This window comes from Lemur catta, chromosome 23 (genome assembly GCF_020740605.2).
Source record: "Lemur catta isolate mLemCat1 chromosome 23, mLemCat1.pri, whole genome shotgun sequence".
Lineage (NCBI taxonomy): Eukaryota > Metazoa > Chordata > Mammalia > Primates > Lemuridae > Lemur > Lemur catta.
Genome location: NC_059150.1, coordinates 10234972 through 10262596, shown reverse-complemented (window position 1 = coordinate 10262596; position 27625 = coordinate 10234972). Strand labels below are relative to the sequence as shown.

The window sequence follows — 27625 nt, the reverse complement described above, 5'->3', positions numbered from 1 at the left end:
TTAAACCCTGCATCATAAGTCAGTGGTGGGCTGCTGCTCTGTGAAAGGGCCCGAAAATGCAGCTCTGTGGCTGCAAAATTTCAAAATCAGTCTGAAGGTTCTGTTGTGTGAGCATCTTGGTCAGCCTCTACAAAGCACTAGTGTTAGGAGAGTCTAGTTGTTATTCCTGACCAAGGGGAGGGTTCCGTGGTATGTGTGTTCTACAAGGTGGTGCTCAATCCCCCATCTTCTGCCTCTCTGAGAAGTCCTTCTCCTAGGATGGACAAATGCTAGGCAGGATCAAGAAGGCAGATGCTGGACTGAACCCAGAAGAAATTACTTTTGGGATCTCTTTTGCTCTGTATTATCAGTTACTTTCCCTGAGATGAAAAATTAGGATTTGAATATGTCTTATGGGAATCTGCTAGATTTCTGCAGGATTTATTGGTTGGTTGGTTAAGTATCTATCTTTACTAATTTCTTTTTGGAGTATAGCAACCTTAGTTAGCATGTGCATTAGAAATATTCTTCTAAAACACTGTTCTTTTGCATTCCTCACAGGGCCATATTCCTGTTCAAGAGACTATATTTTGGAAGGAAACAGAAATACCTAGATTGATTGATATTATTTATGTTCTCATTGAATCTCAACTAATGTCTTGCCTCATGTGCCCTTTTCTTTCTTTCTTCTTCTTCTTCTTCTTCTTTTTTTTTTTTTTTTTTAACAGATACTAATTTTGTGTTGGGAAATGCCCAGATAGTGGATTGGCCTATCGTGTACAGCAATGACGGATTTTGCAAGCTGTCTGGCTATCACAGGGCAGAAGTGATGCAAAAAAGCAGTACCTGCAGGTATTTATGTTTGGGGTTGTTCTGGTAAACTATTGTGGTATCTTCTGGAAAAAGAAAATGACTTACTCTGTTTGGGAATTGCCTTTACCTCATTCATTGTGTATTTAGGAATATTTATTGCAATATCATCTCTAGTTCATGCACCATACTGGGAAAATCAAAGCAGACGTAAAACATGGTTCCCACGTTGACAAACCTGCAGTCAGTAAGATGGGAGACAATCCAGAAAAACTCAGGAAAACCGTTTTATCTATAAAACGTGAACTCAAAGTTTTAGATTAAATTGAATCTGAAACTAGAAGATTACACGAAAATGAAATAAATTTTAGCTGATTAAAGTAATTTTAAAAAATTTATGAGCATTTTAGAAGAGTAACTATAATGTTGGAGACAAAAGCCTTGTTCACAGAGCTTTTCCTCAGTCAAAATTCTTTACTTAGAAAAAGAGAAGAGAAACAATATTTTGTTGCTTTCTAATTCATGCTGTTCCATGTCTCTGTCTGATCTCTTAGCAAATTGTGCTAACAGCACAGCTGATGTATTTGACAAGGATGCCAACCAAGCAGTGCCCTTGGGCTGTGGCATTAGAAAAGCTCTTTCAAAGCATCTTCAAGGTGTTGAGCTGGGCATATAGCCTGGATCCTGCCAGCTGTTCCCCTGCTGTGCCCTGGCAAGGTCTTGGCCCCCCATAGCCTTTGGCTCCTCTCAGTCCTTGCCTTCTTCAGTCTTCTGTCTTCAGTGGTGTTTGCACAATGTGGAATCATTTTTCTAAACCTGCCAGATCAAGAAATAAACTCATCTAGGAAGAGTGGAGGAGTCTATCTGACCAGGCATAGTCTTCTGTTTTTTGAAGTTGCATTTTCATGTATTAAACCAGCCAAGGAACTTTAGTTTGGTGAAAAGTATTAAATGCTTTAAAAGATTTCCATTTTCTTAAATTTTAGATGTTTGGGACTGAGAAATGGAAAGTTTATAATTTCTTCCCCCTACTACTCAAAAGTTTAGAAATTGTAACTCTTAATGCAATAGAATTCTCGTGTTTCTTGTTGCTGTTACCCTCTTAAGTATTTATAAATTTATAATGTACATCTACAGCTATATCTGTATTGCACACATACAATCAGAACAAATTGAGAGAGTTGGCTTCATCTTATAGTGTGACTTGAACAGCCTTTCATTATCTTTCTTCTTATTGGCTATAACCAGACACTTTAAGGAAATCAGATAAAATAACTTGCTAATTTAGCCAACTTTACTTTTATGTACAATTCTAAGCAACTTGTTTGATTACCTGAAGATGTCCCTTCTCTAGAAATAAACACATATACCTTTGCACTGGCTATATTCCTGATAGCTTAGGAGTCTCTTTTACTTATTTCATGCATTGCATTTGCAGTCTGAGGTCTAGGTCAAGGAAACTTACACCTACCAGTAAACTACATCTTGAAAAAGTACATAAGACTAATGAAAGCTGGGTTTAATGGTACTTCATTTATTTGAAGACTCAACTTTACAGGGATTTGTTTTACCTTGTGAAGGAAATTGCTAGCATATATATTATACCATCATTTCACTTAAATGGAGGTCACTTATCTAGAAAATTAAGTCAGAAAGAGAAAGAAGAGAAATCCTATTGTTCTCAGGTAGGGCTAAATTAGTCTTGATCTACTTTTTAAAGATAATTCAAGAAGCCCAGTTTTTATTTTCCTGGCTTATAAATAAAGAGTACAACCAAAAGCAGAGTACTACATGAGATACGCACATGGGCGACAGACAATCACATCCCTCAGTGGGCTGGGAAGGGGCACAAAATAATAAAAGTGACACAGAATTCATAAAGTCAATAGCTCGGGCTCTTCTCTTATGGGGTGTCAGAACTCAGAAGCCTGTAGTAAGCCTAAGGCTGTGCCAGTATCAAGCTAAGCATGGTGCTTGACTTGGTGCTTCAGTTTTAGATCAGGAATTGCACTTGATAACCTCTGAGGTTCTTTGTACCTCTGAGATTCTATGATTCAATGATTCAAGTCATCAAGGAAAAGGTTAGATTATATTCAGTATGCACAGTTTAAAAGATAGAAAGTGTATTGTTCAGGAACCCATGCCACTGTTTCTGCATTACCTAAGACAACTCTTGTCACTCCGATAGGAGTGGTCACTGCTGTCCTTAGTTACTGTTGCCTTAAGTCCTGAGCGGGGCTCGTGGGCACCTTTGTCAGAAAACTGGACTTTCCAGCCCCACCGAGAGATGGCTTTTCTCATCTTGCATATTTTTAGTGTCCTGTGCCATAGTTCAGTCCATTTAGTTGGGGATATATCGTGTTCCCACAGGGACAAATGTTGGTCTTAGGACCATATTCAGTGTGAGGCCTGCTGAGACCAGTATTAGTAGGTGGAACTTCTACCATCCCAAGATTTTCTCTGATTTTTTTACACGCTGCTTATTTACCTCCTTAGTCTACTTTTCCCCAAACTTGAGCAGCAGGGAAGTGTCTTAGTAAGAACATGTAGGATTTTATTGTCTCAATTTTTAAAACTCATCACTGTTTTTCTTTTTTGGGCAAGGGGCAAGAAAAAGAGCTGCACAAATAGTGGCCGAATCTTCTGTTTCTTTCCTTAGCTGTGTCTAAATGTTTAGAGCACTGGATTGTACCCTTTCTCTTGTTTGGTTGGTGAATTTTTGTGATTTTTCCTTTTTTATGGGGGGTGGTTATTTTGTTGAGAATTAAAAGGAAAAATGGTCCAAACTTACTTGGCCATCTTTACCAGGAAGGCTCCCAGAGTTGTATTTCTAAAATGAAATCTGATTATGTTTCTCCATTGCTTAACCCCCTCCCATATGCCCCCATTGCTTCCCAGATAAAGTTTAAATTATTTCCCATGGGTTACAATGCCACGGTCTCCTCCATGACCTGGCCTCTGCTTGTTTCTCTATGTTATAAATGGCAAAATTTCCCTCACTGTCTATATTCCAGTCAACGGAACTACATTCAGATTCTGGAATTAACCTGACTCTCCCCTCTGTGCCTTTGCACACGCTCATCTTTTGCTCGGCATATTTTTCTCCCTCCTTTTCTCAGCCAGTTCCCCCTTGCTGTTCACACCTCATTTGATCTCACCAACCAGAGAGTGTGCTGTGCCTACTCTGTGTGTTCTGTAATTCCTTAGATGTGCTACCCTTGTAGCACTGATCATACTGTTTTCCAATCTGTTTTCTGAGCTGCTGTTTTCCGGTGCAGATCTTTCTTTATACTTTTGGTTTTTGGGGGGAGTGATGGAGTCGTATTCACAGTCAAATCAGTAAATCTTTTTGGATTCAATGAATGTTTTTTTCACTGTGTGTGTGTGTGTGTGTGTGTGTGTGTGTGTTCCACTGTGCACAGCACAGAGCTGGGTATAGGACAGATAACATATGCTTGTAGAATAATAAATACTTGTTAATCTAACATGGGCTTTCTGGTTGATTTGCAGTTTTATGTATGGGGAACTGACTGATAAAGACACAATTGAAAAGGTGCGGCAAACATTTGAGAACTATGAGATGAACTCCTTTGAAATTCTGATGTACAAGAAGAACAGTGAGTATTCAGACCATTCTGAACCATACCTTTATGTGTTTAGAATAGTAAAATATCTCCTCTTCCTCTGTTGTCTTGGTTGTTCTTCTCTCTCATCAGCTAAATGTTGTTACTTGAAGCCATTGTGTATGTTGGGATAAATGTTATTGATTGATCAGTTACACTGTTCTTCATGGGAACATTTGTTGAGGTTCTTGCAATTAACCAGTGAAGACTTCGTATGTTTTGCTGTTGAGTTAGTGTTTTCCCTGTTGGCTTATTTATGGTGAATTGCTGGCTTAAGGCATTTGTAGACTTCAAGACTTCTTAAAGCAGGAGGGGAAAGTTGGGACAGAAACTCGTCCAGTTCATCTTTGTATCCATCTTCCACAGCACCCAGCACAGCCAGTAACACCAGTAGGCATCCAATTAAGAGTTTCGGAATAAAATTTTATTCTCCTGGTGACCCCAGGAGATAGTATTAACTACAGCTGCATCATTAATTTGTATTTGTTTTGGCTACAATTACTTCCCCAAAGTATGTTAATGGAGTTTTTAGGTCAATAGCTATACACAAGCATAAAATTTGCTTTTTCCTTAGGAGGTTTCCTATTGAATGGAGGTTAGCTCTATCAGAAGTATGGAAAGAGGGGCATGTGGCCCTAGCAGGGCTGCAGAGGTGTTAGTAGTGCTTTGTTTCTGTTTTTAAAACACTATTTTGTTTGTAAAGAATTCTGCTTTTTTATATGTAGGATTGACCGGTAGGGAATTGGTTCAACAGAACATTTCCAGAGTAGCCCAGATGGCACGTGAGGATAAGTGTTTATTTTGGTGGCATTCAGGTCTGAGTGATATGTTTTGCTCTGGAAAACAAAGAGCACATGTTGCTTTTATCTAGAAGGAGCTGGGACTTTTTTTCGGGCCGGAGCGTTGGAGCAGGCGACTGAGAGGACTGTTTGCTTCCTGGCCCGCGGGTGCCGATCTGAGAGATTGGCACTGGCCATCCACAAGGCCAAGAGGGCTGTTCCCCCAGCCTTCACACTGGACTTGCTGCCTCGCCCCGGCTCACTCCCTCCGCCAACAGGTCTGGTTCCCACCCCGCTACTAGCTACAAGAGGAATGAGGTGAAAGACTGTGAAGGGCCTCCTGCCAGCCCCTCCACTATAGGGGAACACAACTCAGAGCAACAGCTCTTACCAGAAGTGCTCCAACAGTGGCCTTGTCATGGGACAGACACGGTCTGCACATTCGCATTGAGCTAATGGAGTAAGTTAAAGGTTTTCCGCACTAGCAGCTTTGCGTACTGAACAGTGTGGCTTTCCCCACGATGCAGAACTAATTGGGTAGGAGCATCACATGAAGAATGCCCTGCATTTATACTTTGCTTTAGCATTTTCATGCTTCATTAGACTAGGCATTTAACTTGCCCCAATTCAACTATACTTGTTTGGCCCAGAAGGGAGAGAGAGGGAAACATAATTTAAATTGCGCTAGTGATTGCACTTGCCGTTCTCTTCAGTGAACACGTGCCCCCTAGTGAGTATGATATGGGAGAAGGGAATCTACTGTTTCTTGGTGACCTTGGGGGCTGAGGGCCCTGTTTGATGAGTATCTTACTGAAAATGATTTTGGTATTTGAAGTTCCGTACTTTAGGTGAGACATGAACTATCTATGGAAGCCAACTAGTTCAGCTGATGGGCTGCCAAAGAATCAGCATCTCTTTCCTCCCTGGAGGTTGTAGTGGGCTTACTGCGGGAGAATGATGGTCTCCAAAGTGGCATGTCAACCTGGGCGTGGGGCTCCACCTTATGGGTGATATTAAGACATTTTCAAGGCTAATTGTGGTCATACCCAATTTTTATCTTAGGCTTTAAGAAAATAAACGTTGTATAAGGTATGACTCTATTTTAAAACATTGATTCTCGAAGCCCTGTCGAGTAGGCATGGCTGAAAGTTAAATCTCTCACCCCAGGTCATGTAGTGCCAGGACCTGTCGTCCAGTGTTTACTCCATGGTTGTTCTTCTCAGTCTGACTGTGGGGTACAAGGCAGGGCTACCACATAGGGTCGTGCAGGTTGTTCCCTTCATGGGGGTCAAGTGGAAACCAGCTTGTGATTTCCTTGCTGAGTCCTCATGCACCCTGGTCTGGAAATGCACGTATGCTGAGGAAGGAGTTTCCTTAATTCGTGCAAAGATATGTAGTTGGCCAGCAGGGACTGTATACAAGGCCAACCCTGTATGTAAAACATGAAGCATAAAATTGAGGAAATTATACCGATAATGTTGATTTCTTCCTAGGACCTGCTCACTACCCCCAACTTCCTCCAAATCCCACCCTCTCCTGAAGCATTTAGAAACCTTAAATTATTTGTTGAGTCTGGGAATGACATAGTTTTGCCAGATTCTGTGTTTTTTTTCAATAGCTTTTATGGACCCACTACCCTACGTCGGATGCTAGGCTTGCTGCTAGGGATCCATTTGTGAAAAGACAGTGTCTGCTCTTACAGCGTCTGCAGGGCAGGGCAACACACACAGAGCAGAACCCTATGTGCTTTGATGGTGATGCCACATAGGTGGGTCACTTAACCCCAATTTAGGAGGTCAGGGAAGGAAGTTGTCTTAGCAGACATGAATTCCATGCAGAAACTGAGGACAGGTAGGAGTTAGACATAGAACAGGGCAGAGACCTGCCCCCGTTTCCATGACCTGCCTGGCCATGGCACTGAGCAGGTCAGGAAACGGGCTGGGCGATTTGACCCATGGTGACACAGCCAGAAAGTGTGGGACCTGGTGGCCCGGGATGCGTCTCTCTGTCATCACATTCTATTTAAGTCTAATGATTTTCTTACTGATTTTTACAAGATTTTAATAAATTGCTTTGGTTCTTTTTTCCCCACTTTTATTCTTTACTATTTGAAAGGACAACTTTGTAGAAAGGATCTTTTATTGATAAGCATTAATATCTGTCCTACCATTTGGGGAGGTGGGAATAATTAGTAATTATTCCCTAATTACTAACTAATGAGTAATTAGGCTTCATAGTGTGGTTTGGAATGAGTGTGTGGAATACTGTTACATATTGTGAAGGATGGATTGTTTGAAAGATTTCTATCTATTGGCTTGTCTGAAAACCTGGCATTTCTTTAGTACTATATAGTTCACATTATTACATCCCTCATATTCAGTGTATGATTTTCTTACATCAGTGACAGTCATCATTAACTCATTGAGTAAATATTTGTGTGGTCACTCTTGTGCTAGTCAATTAGTTTTTTCCATTTTCAAACAAGAAAATCAAGAAGAATCAGCCCTGAGTAAAAACGGTACACCCTGCAACACTCCCTAGCTTGTGACTCTACAGTTTGTGGCATGGCTGGTGGCCCAGAATCTGAGAGCTTTGGATCAGCTTCTCGGTAAAAGAAGCCCAGGGACAGGCATTTTTCAATGGTTCTGCTGAACCAGCACGGAGAAGCTGCTGGCTGATTACTTATTGGTCACCTACCGTAGGCTCAGCGCTGTGGCAGACCCTGCAGACCACAGAGGTGCAGATATAAGAAACTGGCTCAACCTTTGGGGAGGTTACAATCTAGTCATAGAGACAAATTTAATAAGACAATCATGTAAATTTTGCTTATTTTCCAAATGGGTTGTCTTTTATTTATTCAATGGTAGGAGCTGCTTATACGCAATGGTTATTGATCCTAAATCAGACATGTTGAAAATGTGGAATTTTTTTCTTTTAACTTTTTTTTAAAAAATAGAGGCTTTTTTCTTTTTCTTTTCTTTATTTCTTTCTTTTTAACCATGTGGAAGTGAAAAAGTTTTGTGTCAGTGTTTTCCTTCATGGTTCTGAGTTTTATGTAATACTTAGGAAGCTCTTCTCTTTACCTAAGTAATAAAAATACTCTTCCATCTTTCGTTCTGGTAACTTTATAGTTGTGTGAAAATATTTAGAACATTAAACCATTTGGAATTTATTTTTATATATTATGTTAAGTGGCAATCTAATGTATTTTCTGCATTGCTTATTTAGTTATCCCATTACTGTTTATTAAATAAACTAGCTCTTTCTTTTTGATTTAAAATGCCTTTTTCTTTATATGCTAAGTTCTTACACATTCATGGGTATATTTCTGTCCTCTCGTTTTCCAGGAATCTTTTTGTACCTTATTAGCTATGTGAGTTTGGTTAAGATACTCGCCCACTTACAAAGGACATGAACAGAAACTTTTCAAACGTAGATAGGCTAATGGCCAACAAACATATGAAAAAATGCTCAACATCTCTATTCATCAGGGAAATGCAAATTAAAAACCACAATGAGAGACCACATATCCCCACTGAGAATGGCCTTTATCAAAAAGTCCCAAAACGATAAATGTTGGCGTGGATGCAGAGAGATAGGAACACTCGTACACTGCTGGTGGGAATGCAAACTAGTACAACCTCTGTGGAAAGCAATATGGAGATACCTCAAAGAGATATAAGTAGATCTACCATTTGATCCAGCAATCCCAATACTGGGCATCTACCCAAAAGAACAAAAGACATTCTATAAAAAAGACATCTGCACTTGAATGTTTATAGTAGCACAATTCACAATTGCAAAGATGTGGAAACAACCCAAGTGCCCGTCAATACATGAGTGGACTGATAAAATGTGGTATATGTATACCATGGAGTACTATTCAGCCACAAAAAACAATGGTGATATAGCACCTCTTGTATTATCTTGGATAGAGCTGGAACCCATTCTACTAAGTGAAGTATCCCAAGAATGGCAAAATAAGCACCACGTGGACTCACCATCAAATTGGTTTTAACTGATCAACACCTAAGTGCACATATAGGAATAACATTCATCAGGTATCGGGGAGATGGGAGTGGGGAGGAGGGGGATGGGTATATACACACATAATGAGTGCGATGTGCACCATCTGGGGGATGGACATGCTTGAAGCTCTGACTCGGGTGAGGCAAGGGCAATATACGTAACCTAAACATTTGTACCCCCATAGTATGCTGAAATGAAAAAGAAAAAAAAAGATACTTGCCCACTTAGGCTCCCCATATTTAAAATGGGGATAATATCGTAGTAGCTATTCCACCTTACAGAGTTGTGAGAAGGAAACCACACTGTGCCAGGGCCTGGTCCCACTGTCAGTGCTCAAAGAATGATATTATTTTCATTGTGTTTGTTCTGGGGCCAGTGCCAGTGACTCTTAATTACTGCAGTAGCTAGTCCCTGTTATTATTTTTCTTTCTAATAATTTCAAATATTTCTTGGCCATGCTCACACCTTTATTTTTATATTTGAACTGAATTTCAATTCATCAAGCTCCAAGAAAAACAAATAAAAGAACAGCTGAGATTCCTATTGAAATTGCATTAGATTTATATATTAAATGGAGAGGGTTGACATCTTACAAAATTGAATCTCCTCATCTGCAAGCAGTGCAACTCTCTCCATTTATTTCGGTTTTGTTTTGTGCTCTTCAAGGCTATTTTAATTATGCTGAGGCTTAAGCATTTGTTTTTCTAGCTTTCCCCTTGTTATGGTTGAGACCGGCCTTCTTCCCTCAAAACGGGCAGAGGCAGCTTCAGAGTTTCATTAAACACCTTGCGATATATTCTCTTTTTAAGTCATTCAGACATCCTTTTGAAGTGAGGTTGGGCATTTCAATCTTATAGGTGAGGAGTTTAAAAGGAAGGAATAAAGGAAAGTAATAGTTTTAAGCACCTGTGTGTCAGACATGTGGGTATTGTTACTTAATATTAAGTAGGTCTATTATCCCCATTTTACAAATGAGGAAGCTTATGCTGAGAGAAGTTAGATTAGTGCAGCCAAGACACACAGTAAATGAAGAGAAAGGGCTCAAACACAGGGCTTGGGACTCTAAATCAGGTGTCCTAATCCCCAGTGGCCACTGCTTCCTCCTGCTGCTGTCTCATCTTCTCTGTACTTGTCGTTTGTCTCAATGAATTTGACCCCAGATCAATCGATCTCTTTTCTAGGGCAGGCTACCACTCCTATGTCTAGTTTCTGGACCTATCAGAATGGCCCAGCACCAAGTGGCCCTTCCCAAGAGCCAATCGCAGTGGCTCGGTCTATTCTGTTGCTGTCAAACATGGTCTGGGTGCCCAAATGCCTGGTCACAGAGAGTACATGGGAGGAGGCCCGGGGTAGGAGGAAGATTGATAGAGGCCAAAAATTCTCTCATACACCTGAGCATTGCTGTTTTGGTATCAGGTTTCTGGGGTTGAGGAACCCCAAAGCCAAGTTAGGTTGTGAGGTTTATTACTGCATAACCTAAGGGAGCTATATGAGGGGTGAACATCACTGACCAAGAAGAGGTGTCTGACTTGGAACTGCCCTACCCTTGGGCACTGTCCACTAGGAAAGAGCCTCTCTCCCAGGAGCAGCAGCCTCTGCCATCAGTAGGGTTGTCAGATGCTGTGTTGTTCTTGGGTTTTTACATTGATATTTCTTTAATAGAGGTTCCTTTATCATTTTTGCAGAAACAGGACATCACATGCTTGCTTTTCTCAGTTTTCTATGGTAGACATTTGGGTAAGGAGGCAGAATCTTAACCTCCTCTTCCTTATTTTGTGCATGTATGTGAATATTTGTGCATTTGTTGTCTCTCTAGTATCTTGATGGAATGGATCCTGCTGCAGAATCTGGGCTCTGGGAGAGACCTCAGGAGGCCACCTGCCACAGCCTCTGCCTGCAGGAAGGTCAATGTTTGAATGGAGCAAAAGGGTTTCTGAATATCTTTGGGGCTTTCAGAGGGTTAGAAGGGGAACTGGATTGGGTGGGGCTCCAGGTGCTAGATGGTTCACATTCACTTGAAGCAACTGTTTCTTACATTGAGACTTTGAATAATAATATTTCATTATATAAAAATCCTTTGCTCTTACATGGAAAAGCTTGAAATACTGGTCTATGCCACCTCGGAGGGACTCATCTTCTCCTCTGGAAGAATTCCAAAAGTGAGCATTTAAGCCCATTCTACTTGCTTTCTTTGATTATTTGGGTAGTGATAATGTGGGATGGAGGCAGGTCTGAGTGACCATGAAGACACTGGAAATAGGATTTATTTTTTTTAAAACTCAGCAAGCATTCCTAAAGCGCCTACCCTGCCTAGGTAGGGTGCACAGCTTCACGATGGCACCCTCTGGAGTTGAGTGACACAATGGCCTCACACGACCCTGTGGATAGCACTACATTGAATGCCATTGGAGTAGAGGTGCAGGGTGGTAAGACAGAGAGAGTAGATCAGGTCTCCTGCCCTTGGAATGGATTACTATCTACTTAAAGAAACAGTCCTCAGTTGTTAAGGTTTGAGGAGGGGCAATACATGGCACTTTCCTTCCCCGTCCGTGATCAGAACCAACTGAGAGAGATAAAGATTTACCTACCAGTCACAGGTAGCACTGAAGAACTGCAGGGTTCTCCTCCAAACAGCCATCTCCCCTGCCCTTTGCCTTCCCCCCTAACATTTATAGAATGGAGGTGCAGAGCAGACAAGGGGCCAAGCCACACATATTTATTCCTTGTCTTCCAAATCACCAACCCAGGAAAAAAACCCAGAGTGTTACATTGAAAGATGGTCTTCCACAGGGAAGCACCAGATTAGAAAAAATGAGGTTCTCTCCCTCAAAAAGCCCCTATGATCAGCTCAAGATGAATTCTAATCCAATACATACTGGCTGTTACGAATTTTTGGTACAAGATACATATTTAGATATTGAAAAGGAATGGTCAGAGTAGTGTTCAATCAAGGAACACTTCTGGAAGGAGGCGATGGGCACAGTTTGCTGGAGAGATGCACACAGCTTCAACAGATTGACCTTTTGAAATGGGGAGAGTTCATCCGTGATGAGGTTGAACTGTGGACAAGTGAAAAAGACCTCCCAATATGCCACTGGAATAGAGGTGCATCTAATATAATGGGTTTCACGATCTTGGACGCGTGGGTTGGCATCGTCAACCCCAGTAGTCATAAATGGGATACGAAGGTCAGATGGCACAGCCCCAGCTGGAGCAGCTTCCAGGCGTCAGGCCCGGCTCGTGCAGTGCAGCGATGGCTTGTAAGGCTGCAGCTGGGAGGGGATGGCTTTGGGGGTTCTAGCAAGATGAGGCTCTGGTATTAGACATCGTGAGTGGGGTTCCTCTTGTTTGATTTATTGCTAGTTTGACAAATTAGGGGTAGTTTCCAGTTTACCATCTGAAAAAATGTTTAAAGCTTTCTTTAGAGCAAAGAAAAAATGGTTGTTTGATTTGTTTGCTTTTTGTTTGATTTGTAGGGGTGTAGGCTCAGTTGCTGTGGATGCTTTCTGTTGAGTTTTCTGTTTCATTGAAAATGGTTTAAAATCCCACAAATTCTGAGGAGGGGACTGGGAGAAAAAGTAACCCAAAACAGTGGATAATTCAAAGGTCATCTTCTTGTTGATTTTGAAATGCTATGTGTGATTTTTGTACGGCGGATTTTTCTTTCAAAACATGTTTTTCTTAAGATGACATTATAATCTGTTGGTTGTCTCAGAGCACCCAGACACTGATAGCTGAAAATTATGCAAAAGGAATGGAAAGAAGATTAAAATTACCTGTGGATGAATACACAGATAATCAAGATTTAAGGAAAATCTATTTCCATTTGATTTATTTGCTGCCTCTTTGTACATTTTAGAGTTATTCATACTTACATGTGAATAAGTGGTATAGACAAATCTGTAAGCTAGTTATTGTTAAGTTAGATTGGCTAATTAAGCCTAATGTTAATCAGGGATGTCTGACTGTATATGTTGTATAGTGTATAGGTTGATATGATTATGGGCAGAGAGACCCAAGTGACTTCTTGGGGATCTGTTTTCATCTCAAAGATTCAATGAGTTCTTTGCTCTCTATCTTATAAAATAAAATAACACTGAGCACAGAATCTGGCATTAGGAAGCTCTCTAACACTTAACAACATGGGGAAATAATTACGGTATTTTAATTTGAAAATGGTTATAAAATACAGGGTGTCCCAAAAGTCTCCATACAAAGGAAAAATTTTGTCATGAACATTTTGTAAATAAAGGTACATTTAGCTACAATTTCCCATTTTCCCCATGTATGGCAACTTTTGAAACATCCTGTAGTATGTAACATATTATCCCAGTTATGCAAAATTCAACAGAGAGTTATTAAGTTCTTCTTATGTACCAGATGCTCTTTTAGGAACTGGGATACAAGAACTTGGTAGGGAAGAACATACCATTGCCTTGTGTCTCATTTAATTTTGTATCACAGAATAAACCGGTACTTCTTGCTGTGTTGTTCTCCACGGATGTAAAATGTTTGTTTACTTTCCCTAATTATTTTCAGGAGCCAGAGAATGACTGTGCAGATTATTTGGCCATTGGTACCTGAGTTGATGCCCTGTCTGAGGAGCCAGTTTGATTAGCTCTGCCACCTCCTTTTGTGGATGAGGGCCGTGCTTAGGAAGAACTTAGCCCCCCACTTTAGCTCAGAAACAGAGACTGACATTGAAATACATTCATTTCCTAAGGCACTAATGTGATCACAGCCCAAACCTGCTCGTAACCCTCCCTTTCTGAGGAGACTTTGCTGGGGGAATCATTGTGGCGATCCTTTTCTTCTTCAGTGTCTTGTCATTTGTTACTGTATTAGATGTTTTGGATTTTTGTTTTGGGGAGAGGGACTTAGAAATAGTTTCTTACCCATGCTTGGTTGAAGATGTGAGCCATGTTGGTGAATTCCTAAAGTGAATTTTGCCACTGGGGCCCTTTAGCAATGGACAGAGTTTGAAATTTGAGTTTGCTTGGTCTGTTGGCCATGGTGGGCAGTGCCCATCTTGGCCCTTACCTTTTACTGTCCACTGTGTGGTCTAAGGTAAGTCTTTAGGTCTCTGTACCTAAGTTTCTTCCATAAGATCAGGTGGGATTTTTCAACCTATTTTCTAATTGTTTTACAAGGGTTAAGAGATCTGTACTTGGAAAACTATTTGAACTCAAGAAAACCCCCACTGAGTAGTCATCGTGAAAGTTTTTATTTCAGCAAGAAAAGAAATTAATGGTGTGATAACCTGGCACCTCAAGGAATGAGACCATTTAAAAATGAATTAATATCTGTACCTTTTCATTCCCACATCTTTGCTTCCATAGCCTCTCAAATCAGAATGCAAATTACTGACCAACCTTTTGATATTCCTTTCAGGGACACCTGTGTGGTTCTTTGTGAAAATTGCTCCAATTCGAAACGAACAGGATAAAGTGGTTTTATTTCTTTGCACTTTCAGTGACATAACAGCTTTCAAACAGCCAATTGAGGATGACTCATGTAAAGGTTTGTAATTCTGATTTGTACAAATACATTTACGCCTTTTTTTCGCCTTTAGTGTGGCTTTTGTTACAGAGAATTTGAGGTTGCCAAGGCAATCTCATCACAAAGATGAAGATTTAAACTTTAATTTGTGTTGGGTAAAGTAATGTGTCATTCTGGAATGTGTGAGGGGAAGGGGAGGGAGAGAAAAAAACACTTTGTTTAGGAAAGCATTTGAATCAATTTCATACCTTTTAAAATTAACCCTTTCCAGTATTAGTTAGACAGAAGAGGGTAGTTAGGCAACTCTGGTATCATCAGAATCTTTTCAGGTCTTTGCAAGACAAGTGTCAATCACTCAAATGGGGCAGTTCATGACCACATTTCCTCTGATTTATATATAAACTTTCTTTGATTTGATCGAGTTCTACCATTCAAGATTGGTAAAGCAGATTTTAGCTCACCTCTATCTCTATGGTTGATTGAGTTAAGTCTGTGGCCATTGAATTCATTTGGAAAATGGCATTAATGAGGCCAGGGTCCTGAGGCACATTTCCATATGGGTCATTTCATGAGCTCTGCGACCACAGTTTTTAGTGCCCACCTCAGCACATCATATGCATGTATTGTTTGCATCCTGCGGGGGACCTAGGAAAGGAGATGGCTCAGGATTTCTGGAACAACCATACCCCTGAAGAGGTCCAGATCATCAGGATATACAAAAGATGGCGTGTTATTCCCAGAAGTTTGGGGTTAGGGGGTGACATAGCACTTCTTTCACATCCTTCTTTCATAACTTGCACACAAGATAACCAAGAGGCTTAGAAACCATTTCTTCTTGCAGGGCTACCTGGCTCGGTGGTTGATTTTCCAGCCCTCCCTGAGAACTCTACTCCTTATGGTTTCCTGAGATGCAGCAAAGAGATGAGAGTAGAGTCCAGGGGAGAGTCACACTGGGACATATTCTTCTTGATGTGACAAAAGTTTTTATTATGAAATGGGCATTATAGGAGGAAATAAAAAGCATTATGGGGATGCTCTTCAGGGGCTATGTTCTCTGAGGGTATTTAAAATCCTGGCATATTTAGACATCCACATTTATGGAGTTCAGAGCACAATGCTGTGTATACCAGTGCATCCTATTTTTAAAATCTGTCTGATAGTTTAGTAAATTAATTTCAGCTTGCCTTTGGTTTTACAACTGCAGTAGATGCAAAGTGTCTTAACCAGTGTCGCAGCCTCCTGAAGTCTCCCTTTTCTTACAGATTTGTGGTTGCCTGATTTCTAGATTGCCTGATTTGAAGATTTCTCAGTGCCATAGGTATTACATGGCAATAAGTCTCACTCATGATGAAATGGCATCTTGTTACTATATAGAAAGGCCAGTTGCTTTTTTAACGTAATAAACTCATAAATAATATTTTAAAGGCGGTTGGATACTTTGACACTCAGTTTTGTAAGTTTTCTCTTAAAAATTTAAGATACGTGATTTGGTTGAGTCAGATGTTTTCTTTTTATCACACTGGAACCTTTGTAGGCGATGTGCAAGTGTTATTTAGTAGGAAAGGCATACCGAACAGAGAATGCTCCTTACCTGCCACCCAGGGGCCTGCATTTGATTCTCATGAAGTTTGAAAGGAGATAAATCAGAGTGACGTAGTGAGACTCACTTAGGTTTATTTTCCAGGAATAAAATGTTCCACTTCATTTAACCTGCCTAAAGGATGCATTTCTTTGCTGACAAGTTTTAGTACACACACATACACAAATATATACACTACAGACCCTCATGAGTACACACACACACACACACACACACACACACATATACATACTTACCCTATTCCCTCTTAGCTGAGGAAACCAGGTATTAATTCACTCTGTTAGTGAAATAAATAAGAATAACTTGTGGCTTGATGTGCAAAAATTTAAAACACAGGCACACACACATCAGCCCTTAGTATAGGAATCCTGCTATTATAGTAGACCATGCTTAATTTCTCTTCAACGACATGACTTTATAAGCCTGTCCGTTTGAAATGCCATGGCAGATATGTTCACAGTCTCCCCACTTGTCATGTCACTGTGTCCCTAGCCCACTGTGTTCCAGTGGTCTGCTTAGGTCAAAGTCAAATTTTATATTAGTATGTTTATGATGGAAGCACACGCTAATTCTCCAGGCCTTGTCAGTTGTAAGTCCATAAACTGCAGTCTGGCTGCAAGGATCAAATCTACACCTGAGAAAATACGCTGCTATGTGGTTGGATTGTAATCCTGGCTTGACATTTCTTCTTGGACATGTTTTCAGCAGTTCATTTCCAGCAGACCAGCTGGGTTTTCAGTACAGCACCTCAGTCAGCGTTAAAAGTCTTAAGACTCTTGCTGATCCAGGCTTGTTTAAAATTCACTTTTGAGATGGAATGGCAGGGTGGAAAATCTAAAACCCCAGGACATTCCCAGGTAATTGTTCTGTGGCAGAGCTGCACGGGATGTCTTCCCACCATCAGATTAGCCTTTTAAATCAATGGTGCTCAAATTGTCTTTAAAATGACTTTGTCTTCTATGACCATTTAATGTCTAACTTTGGGACTCAGGGGTGGGATGAGTGCATCTTGATAGTGGTGAGAGAAGCCAGTTTGTGCATTGCATTTGCCCACAGACCACCCATGAAGGGGCCAACACATGGGATAATTGCTAGTAGATTCTTTCAGCATCTGCCACAAGGTAACTCTCCTTCTGCTTCAGGCACAGGTGCTGGGCGCTGGGCTTGGTTCCTGAGTCCCCTCTTTGATTTGATTCGTCAGTTCTCACTGTCCTTTTTATGAGTTGTCCAGGCCCCTGACTTCCTCACCTTTGCTTTGATGTCTGCCTTTTGAGTAATTCTCTTACTCCCTGACAAATAGTGCCCATGGATGGCATGGAGTAGGGAATGAAAGCCAAGCTAGGTTTGCTGTTCGGTAACAGGTTGTGTGTGTGTGTGTGTGTGTGTGTGTGTGTAAAGGTTGAATAAGAGATTAGGTGGGAATTCTTGGCTACAATGAGAATTGTGATGCTCCAGCAGTTTCATTTTTTCCTTATCTCTTGCCTTTCTGTTATGCAAGATAATTGGGAGTAGGCTGCAGGGTATGTTTCTGTTCCATTCTCCCTTCCGAGGAGGCCGGGCAAATGGGTAGACAAGAATTAAAGTGTAAGGCTCAGAGTTTTCTCTCTCTGTATGGCTCACCAAAAGATGAGTCACCCCTCTTGTTTTCTGTCTTACCCCATGAAGTAATCTCTCATATTAAAGGAGCAAATTCATTTTGAAAGGTCCATGTATTTACTTCTAAATTCAGAGTTAAACTTGAGCCAAAATCAGGCAACAAAAGGAATGTAAAACCTTAGAGGAGATTTTTAAGAGCCGAAGACTTAGAATATTGAAGGATGAAGGCTCTGGCAAGCTGTTGTGACTGCCAATCCTTCTCCATGTGTCTTCATGTGGGATATTTATAAGCCACTTTTAGGAAAGACGCAAAGTAATAGATAACAAGCCACAACCTCTCCCCCCGCATAGTAACATTTTATCTCTATCCCTTAGGATGATGGAAAAGTGATGATTTAGTGACCACTACTTGAAGGAGCCATCCTCAATTTTTGGTTATTTGTATAACACATTGGTAGGGAAGAGATTGTGGGAAGAGACTTGAGGAGACTTAGGCAGTGGTCCCCACTGACTGTCCATCCTGGTACCCTTTGTCCACTATTCGCTGCTGGATGTTGGGTTATGGCATCAACTCCTCTAAGAGAATTTGTGACTTTGTATATCATGACAAGGCTGGCCTCTTTTTATTATCCCTGGACTTACCCTCAGAGGAGCTAGAATTTTAACCTATCCCTGAACCATCTCTTCTGGCCTAGAGGGAGGTATGGGCTACAGTACCCTCACTGGTGGCTCAGCCAGGTTGAAACCCAGCACCAGTTCAGCCATCGTGGGGTCAAGGCAGGCGGAAGCAGTCGTCCTTCCTGAGAATGGAGAAAGGACCCAGTGAATACATTTTCCTGATTGCTGATTGCACACTGTGTTCCCCTCCTTCTGCCTTTCCTTTTCAGTTTTCCTCTTCCCCTCCTGCCCACCCCATCTCCTTTTCCTGATCATGTGATGTCTTTGATCTTCCTGTGGCACCCACAGCCCTGCTGTGCCGACTTTGCTGGAGACGTTTGTGACAGAGCTGGAAGGACCCTGGGCCAAGGGGTTTTCATTTGAGCTCAGTTCAATGTTGAACTTACAAATGGGGTATAACTGGAGGAGTGGGCACAGAAATGCCCCCTAAAACTAAACAGAGTTTATGAAATGGGCTGCTTATCTTTGGGACTTTATATCTATTGGAAGCCCAGACAGAAGTAGGGAAGTGAGAGGAAAAAATACGTCCTTTATGCATATTTATTTGACACACACACTTATTGGGTGTCTTTTGGGTGTCTGTCCTCACGTCTGCACACCAGGAAATGTGCTGCACACAGAAAATGTCTGAGGTAGAGCCTCTGCTTGTTTGAGGCTACTTGGGGGAAGAGGCAGACAGGTGAGCAGATAAGAACAATAGAGCATCATCAGTGATCTAAAAGAATCTGCGTAAGGCAAGTGGGGCTATGACAGAGGGGACAGGCAGTGCTGGTGGGGGTACGGCAGCGTCTGGGAAGGGCTTCCTTGAGGGAGGAGGGCGAGTCAGCTGCCTTATTTGCACTGTGGAAAATGACCAGCTGGCTTCCCTGAGCAAGACCATCTTGAGCTAGACTCTCATTGTGTTGTCCCCTCCCAGTTGGCCTTTTGGACAATAGGAGCTTCAATCTCTCCAGAACTGGTTCCCCTGATGGCTCTGCTGTAAGGGACATCATTGGCCTAAATTGTGTGTATCATCTCCCATCACATTGGTTTTCTCTTCCTGTGTTTTTAACCTCATTGAATAGCTGTCACTGCAGTCACCCAAACCAGAAACTCAAGAGCCACCTGGATTGCCTCTTCTTTCCCTCTACAGCTGTTGTTCAGAGTCCTGTTGCTTCTGCCTCTGTAGCTGCTCTCAAGTCTCCCCTTGCCCCCCGCCCAGGCCACAGCACTGCTCTAGGCCTATGTGGTCTCTTGCCTGGGGTCCTGAGTTATCTCTGTATGTCAACCTTTTTTTTTAGTCCTCTATTCATACTGTTGTTCTGTCCTTCTAAAATGCAAATTGACATAGGTGTCTCTCTCCTTACCATATTTGGACTCTGCTGGTTCCCTGTGGGCTTTAGGATGGAGTTCAAATTTCTTAACTTACTATGTTTTTGCTGCCTAGGTTCTCCCGGTCTGGCCCCTGTCGGCCTCTTTAGCACCACTTCAGGCCACTCTCAGCTGCCCCGCCCCTTTCCAAGCCACACCCCTTCATCCAGCCATGCTGAATGTTTGCCTCTTCACTGACATGGTACCTTGTTTTATGATTTTCTGCCTTTGTAGGTGCTGTTCCTTCTGTGTGGGATGTCTTTCCTTCCTTCTTGAGTCCACCTAATTTTTACTCATCTTTCAAAATTTTGCTCTAGTGTTACCCCCTCCAGGAAACCTTCCTTGATGCCCCAGCCTGGATTAGATGTGCCTTCTGTGGACAGTCTTGGTTGTAACTTCCTGTACTCATCTCCATCGTAGAACTTAGCTTACTGTATCATGATTTTTTATTCATTTGTCAGTGTACTCTATTAGAGTATGTGCTGTCTGAGGCCAGTGTCTTATTCCTATTAGTATCTCTAGTATCTATCTCTAGTGCCTGGTCCATAGTAATTACACTTATAGAATTCATACATGAATAAATGAATCTATTATCTGGCTAGGTGTGATTGCTATTATCAAGTATTTATAGAGCAGAAAGGAAAATATGGGGATGGGAATTTGGGAAAGAATTTATTTCCTTCTTTCAGCACAGGCAGAGCTTACCATCCTGGGTAGAAGCGTGACATTTCACACTGCCCCTTCATTTCCCATCCTATACCCACTCACCTTCCCATGCCCTCTGCTCAGCCTGCTGAGAGCCAGCTCCTTCCAGAGCTGCTTTCTTGGAAAGAGAATCAGGGATAGGCCAGAGAGTGAGAGGCCAGTCTGAGCACAGGGAAATGCCCAGAGGTCCAGGGATCTTCCTTTTCATCCTTTTATGCTATATCAGCTGATGGACCAGGGCCCTGAGCTCCCTCCCAGGTGGGGTCTGGGGTGTCTGTCCTGGATCTCCCTCTCATTAGTGTTTCCACAATGTGAGTTGCAGTGGTGGTAGTGAGCCCTTGTGGATATTTGCATGGACGACTGTTTTCTTCCTGATTGAAAAATAAACTTCTGCTCTTCTTGAAAAGCTTTGCAGAATTCAATTCCAGCTTTGTTTTGGGCCAAAGCAGAGCCTGACTCTGAGACTTTAAATCTTACTTCACAGTTCCCACAGCACATTCATAAATGGTGCATTTGGAGAGATGTCAAAGACCCCTGTGGAGTATGTGCTGTCCCCTCCCGTTCACATGAATGGGACCCCCACAGTCCAGCCAGCACACATCTCTTTTCAAGCTGACTCCAGCAGTTCCACATCTCTGCTTCATGGCATCAGGGTAGATGAAAGCACCACTAGCTTTTTATCAAAGCCCAGCACTTCTGGAATGAGATTACAAAAAAAAAAAAAGAACTGATTTGCTATTCTTGCTATGTTGACAAAAATTCATCTAGATAATCCTTCTTAAAGGTTGTGCAGAAAAAATAATAAAGGCCATTCTTCTGCTTAACTCCATTGTCCTCTGGATTCTAAGTCTGTCTTGGAAAGGTGCTCCGGCGTAAAATTTAGCGGGTGAGATTTCTACTGGAAGGTGCTGAATGCTTGTAAACTCTAAAGGATAAAAAAAATAAAATTGCCTAGTTCTGCTTTTAGCTGTCATGTAAAAATAGTTGCACACTCTGCTTATTTGCTTATACCTATGGTTTTTGGAGCTCCTGAAACCCAAGCCTTGTCTTGTTGAAGACCCTGACAGGCTTTCAAGGGTCTCACGGGACAACTGCCATGGTCATAACTTTGATGCAGATGGGTTTTTGGATGTTAGAATGGACGACTGTCTTTGGGGGCCTTTAAAAGCAGTCAAGATCACTCAGACATCTTAGATTCTCAGTAAAGACCTGCCACCAGCCATCCTTCCCCCATCCCGAAGCAGACTAGGATCTGCTGGTGCTTTTCCCACCTACCCAGGGGTTGAATTCATTTCTTATTCCCCTGGCCTCAGAGAAGGTAATCATGGAATGGCCATTTGACTAGCTTGTCCGTGTAAAACCCAGAACCAGCTCAGTTTCTGTAAGGTCAGACAGACAGCAGGGGGATTGGGAACAGCCTGAGCCATGTCACCAAGTCAAAGAAACATCTCTATTGTCTGATATTACCTGGTGGAAAAGCCTTGGGCCAGAGTGGAGAGATTGGTGTTCTAGACTGTTTCTCATTGTCTAGTCACTCTGTGCCTTGGTTTCCCTAATAGTACAATGATATTAAAACCTGGCCTACATATGCCACAGAGATATGATTAATGTGAAAGTGCATGGGAAAAGCAAATTGCTACACACTTTCGAGTGTGTCAAGGTGCTTTTCTGAGCAGCAAGTCTTGCTCGTGGGGATGCCGAGTGACTCATGGGCTTTCAGGATGACGTCGGGGGTCTGTTTCTGACAGTGTAACAGGTGATGTGAATGTCTGTGCTCCTTCAGGTTGTGGTTGACCCTGTCTTTTCACTCTTCCACATGCTTCAGGCTGGGGGAAGTTTGCTCGGCTGACCAGAGCATTGACAAGCAGCAGGGGTGTCCTGCAGCAGCTGGCTCCTAGCGTGCAAAAAGGCGAGAATGTCCACAAGCACTCCCGCCTGGCAGAGGTAAGGGCGAGGGCTTGGCTCATCTTGAGCCTCATAGGGGGTGTATGGACTGAGGAACTGGCACAAAGCTAGTGTGCTGTCTTGGAGGGGACCTTCAGGATACCCCCAGACTCCTGTCTTGGCTGGATTGCAAACCACGATGTAACGTGTGACATTGGGTAAGTTCCTTAACTCCTTTGAGCTCTGTACTTTCTCATATGTAAAAGTAGGCTGGAAAAGCTCTGTTCCAACTTGCTTGAGATTACAGGTGTCAAATCACTTTTTTGAGGGGGTAGGGGAGGAGCTGGAAGTGCTTCATATACATGAAAGAGTTTTTGCTTATAAACCATAAATAATTTTGTTATTTGAGCGATAATATTATTATAGTAATAGAAGATGCAGGAAGCAAAAAGAAGAAAATAAAAATTACCTGTAATCCCACTGACCACATAGCATTGTTACATATTTTTAATATGCATTTAACTCTTTTCTTTGTATATATCCTATTTCCTGAAGACCAAGAAATTCATTTTTTTCACACGTTCATATTTACGAAGTTGAGATGCATCTGAGAATCCATGTGTACATTGGATGTGGTTGTGTTGCCTTTCCTTCACTTTATATAATCATGAACATCTTTCCAAATTAATAAATATCCTTAAAATTATTGTTATTCTGATAACTTTTGTAGTATGGAAAATTTGGTATTTTTCCTTTTGCAGAGAGAAATGAGAGGCTGGGAAGCCTTGATGAGGTGTTTTATCAGGGTTAATGCTCCCAACTCACTATTATCTGCTTTTGGTGGTATCTGGTCATTATTTTTTCAACTAGACCTTGGTGGAGCTAATTAGAGGCCCTACCCTCCACATAGCAAACTTTTATCTTACTCAAAGATGACAACATATGCTGTCCCTTTGGCTGAAGGTGGCCAGCCATTCCTTGATCCATGCTTGGATGGTGGGGCCCCTTTCTGACCTGGCTCCAGGGTCCTATGCCCTAAGGGAGAAACTCCCAGCCTGCTGCGGCTCACAGTGGGTACCCTGCATATATGCACCAAATGTCAAATGAGTTAACTACAGATGATCTCTTTGTAGCAGCCAGAAGCTTTTGCCAATAGTGGGGATGGGGAGTGTTGGTTTGTAGAGACATTTGTATGATGGCAGCTTCTTTCTTTGTAATGATGTGGGCTTGGCTTATGATAGGAAAAATACTAAAAGAGACCTTTTGATTCTCAGCCTGCACTTTCCCTGCTTCTTATGGTTAATAAAGTATGGCTGGTTGTGGTGGCTCACGCCTGTAATCCTAGCACTCTGGGAGGGTGAGTTGGGAGGATCACTTGAGGCTAGTAGTTCAAGACCAGCCTGAGCAAGAGTGAGATCCCATCTCTACAAAAAATAGAAAAATTAGCTGGGCGTGATGGCGCATGCCTGTAGTCCTAGCTACTCTGGAGGCTGAGGCAGGAGTACCGTTTGAGCCCAGGAGCTTAAGGTTGCAGTGAGCTGTGATGACACCACTGCACTATAGCCAAGGTGACAGAGTGAGACTGTGTCTCAAAAAAAAAAAAAAAAAAAGTCATCTCCTCTCCTGTTTCTCTCCCCCTTGCTCAATCTTATCTGGTCACACTGGCCTCCTTGTACATGCCAGGCTTGACTGCAAGTGTTTGCCCAAATGTCATTTTCTCTCTGTAGCTACTGCTATCAGTCAGGGTTATACCAGAGAAACAAAGCTGGTAGGATGTTCATGTATTAGGAGATTTATACGTGATTGTTGGGGTTGGCTAAGCATGTCCAAAATTTGTAGGGCAGGTTGGCAGACTGGAAACGCTTGCGGGGAGCTGACACTGAAGTCCACAGGCTAATTTCTTCTTCCTCAGGGAAACCTCAGTTCTGCTTTTAAGGCTTTTCAACTGATTGGCTAAGGCTCACTCAGATTACAGAGGATAATCTCTTTTCCTCAAAGTCAACTGACTGTAGATGTCAATCACATCTATACAATATCTTCACAGGACCACTTAGATTAGTGTTTGCTTGACTAAGTGGGTATGATGGTCTACTCAAGTTTACACATAGAACTATTACAGTTCGCCCTCTTAACTTGACATCCATATACTTTTCTTTAAGCCATAATTAATCTCCAGATAAGACAATAACAAAATCATACTTCTGCCTAACATGATACAATTATCCTATGTACAATGGAAAACATGCTAACCCTTTCCCACAAAGAGGATGAGAAGTCATTGGTGATGTTCTCTCTTTTCCTTTATGTCCTGTAATTTAAATACTGTGATATAAAATTAACTATTATTAATACATCTTATGTTATATGATAAGGGGAAAAGAAAGGGAATAAAATAATAGTATTTGATAGATATATATTCATAACAAAATAAAGAAGAATTACCCAACTCCTAGTCCTCTTCTCAATCTGCTGTTTTCTTCCACTTAACATCTTCCAATGTACTATACAGTTTATTTGTTGTGTTTGTTGTTCACTGATAAATCCTAACCACTTAGAACAGTGTCTGTCACATAGTAGGTGCTCAGTAGTGTTTTTTAAAAAAATTGATTGATTGAATGAAAGAAAGGAAATGATGCTAATGTTTTTGTCTACTTGTCTGGCATAAGTAGTTGCTTATTGATTGCCAATAGGAGGCAAACACTTGGGTCTCATCTCAGGGGCTAGTAAGTTTTAATTAGCCTGGCTAGAGGCTTATTGATTTTTATCGATCTTTTCAAAGAACTAGCTTTTGTTTTTGTTAATTTTCTCTGTTGATTTCCTGGTTTCAATTTTATTGCTTCCTGCTCTAATTTTTCTTATTTCTTTTCTTCTGCTTACTTTGGATTTAGTTTGCTTTTCTTTTTCTACTTTCCTAAAGAAGAAGCTTAGATTATTGATTTTTACTCTTTCTTCTTTTCTAATACATGCATTCAATGCTGGAAATTTTACCACAAAACAAGTCTCAGAAAATTAAAAAAAAATCAAAATTACACCATGTGTCTTCTCAGACCACAATAGAATAAACCTATAAATCAATTTCAAGAGTTACACTCAAATCTACACAAAGTCATGGAAATTAAACAACATGCTGCTGAATGATCCTTGGGTCAATGAGGAAATTAAGATGGAAATCAAAATAGTCTGCAAACTTAAGGACAAAGGTGACACAAGCTATCAAAATCTATGAGATTCAGCAAAAGCAGTCCCAAGGGGAAAATTGATACCCTTCTATAAAAAAGACAGAAAACGCTGCTTCTAGTCTGTCATCTTGCCCCCCACCCCCTATTCCTTTTCTGATGTTCTTTCTTTATGTACATCTTAGTGTCTGACCTATATAATTTTTTTTTTTATCTCTGAAGAATTTCCTTTGACATTTATTGCAAGGCAGGTCTATTGGCAAAAATTCACCAAAAATTTTGTTTGGCTGAGAAAGTCTATTTTTCCTTCACTTTTGAAGGATAATTTCCCAGGGTACAGAATTCTAGGTTGGTGGGTTTGTTTTTCTTTTAACTGTTTAAATATTTCACTCTACTCTCTTCTTGTATGGTTTCTGAGAAGTTGGATGTACGGTGGACCGTTGAACAACATGAGTTTGAACTATATGGGTCCATTTATACATGGATTCTTTTCAATAAATGTTTTTTTTAATTTCTTGGAGGCTTATTGGAAAATTTTTTGGAGGTTTGTGACAATTTGAAGAAACTTGTAGACAAACTTTATAGCCTAGAAATATTGAAAAAGTTAGGTATGTCATGAATGCATAAAGTATATGTAGAGACTAATGTATTTTATTATTTACTACCATAAAATACACACCGATATAAAAAGTTAAAATTTATCAAAACTTATGCACATGAACACAGACCATACACGGGCCATTCTCAGTTGAGAGAAATGTAAACAGATGTGAAGATGCAGTATTAAATCGTAATTACATAAAATTAACTGCAGTACACAGTATATATTAATACTACTGTCATAATTTTATAGTCACCTTCTGTTGCTATTGGTGAACTTTAGTATTGCCAAGTATCCATTTAAAATGCTGTATGACACTAATCATCAGGTGAGAAGTTTATTTCTCTAGTAAATTACATATCCCAGTAAAAAGTGATCTCTCAAAATTCTCATTGTGGATCTCTTGTGTGTTTTTCACTGCGTTTAGTGCAATAACATAAACCTCGAATAACACCATGGGACCCATACGAAGTGCCACTAGTGTTGCTGGAAGTGGTCCCAAGAAGCACAGAAAAGTCTTAACATTACAAGAAAAAGTTGAATTGCTTGATATGTCCTGTAGATTGAGGTCTTCAGCTATGGTTGCCTGCCATTTCAGACAGATGATTCATCTTGTAAACAGATAATGTAAACTTATGTTATCGATAAATATAGTATGGTACTGTAAATGTATATTCTCTTTCTTATGATTTTCTTAATAACATTTTCTTTTCTCTAGCTTACTTTATTGTAAGAATCTAGTATATAATACATGTACAAAATACATGTTATTAGGCAGGTTATATAATCGGTAAGGCTTCTGGTCAGCAGTAGGCTATAAGTAGTTCAGTTTTGGGGAAGTCAAAAGTTATATGTGAGGCTGGGCATGTGGGGCTGGCTCACACCTGTAATCCTAGCACTCCAGGAGGCCAAGGTGGGGGGATTATTGGAGGTCAGGAGTTACAGACCAGCCTGAGCGAGAGTGAGACCCCATTTCTACTAAAAGTAGAAAAAATTAGCCAGGCATGGTGGTGCTCACCTGTATTCCCGGCTACTCTAGGAGGCTGAGGCAGGAGGATCGCTTGAGCCCAGGAGTTTGAGGTTGCAGTGAGCTATGATGATGCCTCTGCTCTCTAGCCTGGGTGACAAAGTTAGACTTTGACTAAAAAAAAAAAAAAAAAAAAAAAAAGTTAGAGGTGGATTTTCGATTGTGTCGTGGTTGGTGCCTCAGCTCTCGCGTTGCTCAAGGGTCAACTGTAATTCTTATCTTTGCTTCTCTATAGCTGTGGTTTTTTTCGCCTTTGGTATCTTTCAGGATTTTTTTGTTATCTTTGATT

General features: G+C 41.1%; 1 protein-coding gene across 2 annotated transcripts in view; it reads left to right on the top strand.

Annotated features, from left to right (window-relative positions):
• The window catches only part of KCNH1 (potassium voltage-gated channel subfamily H member 1), a 289657-nt gene that overhangs the window by 19771 nt on the left and 242261 nt on the right, over window positions 1–27625 (top strand). For both annotated transcript variants that reach the window (XM_045536431.1, XM_045536430.1), the window contains exons 2-5: window positions 708–831; window positions 4300–4406; window positions 14612–14740; window positions 22474–22592. In XM_045536431.1, the coding sequence (XP_045392387.1) occupies window positions 708–831; window positions 4300–4406; window positions 14612–14740; window positions 22474–22592 (479 nt within the window). The remainder of the gene's footprint in view (window positions 1–707; window positions 832–4299; window positions 4407–14611; window positions 14741–22473; window positions 22593–27625) is intronic.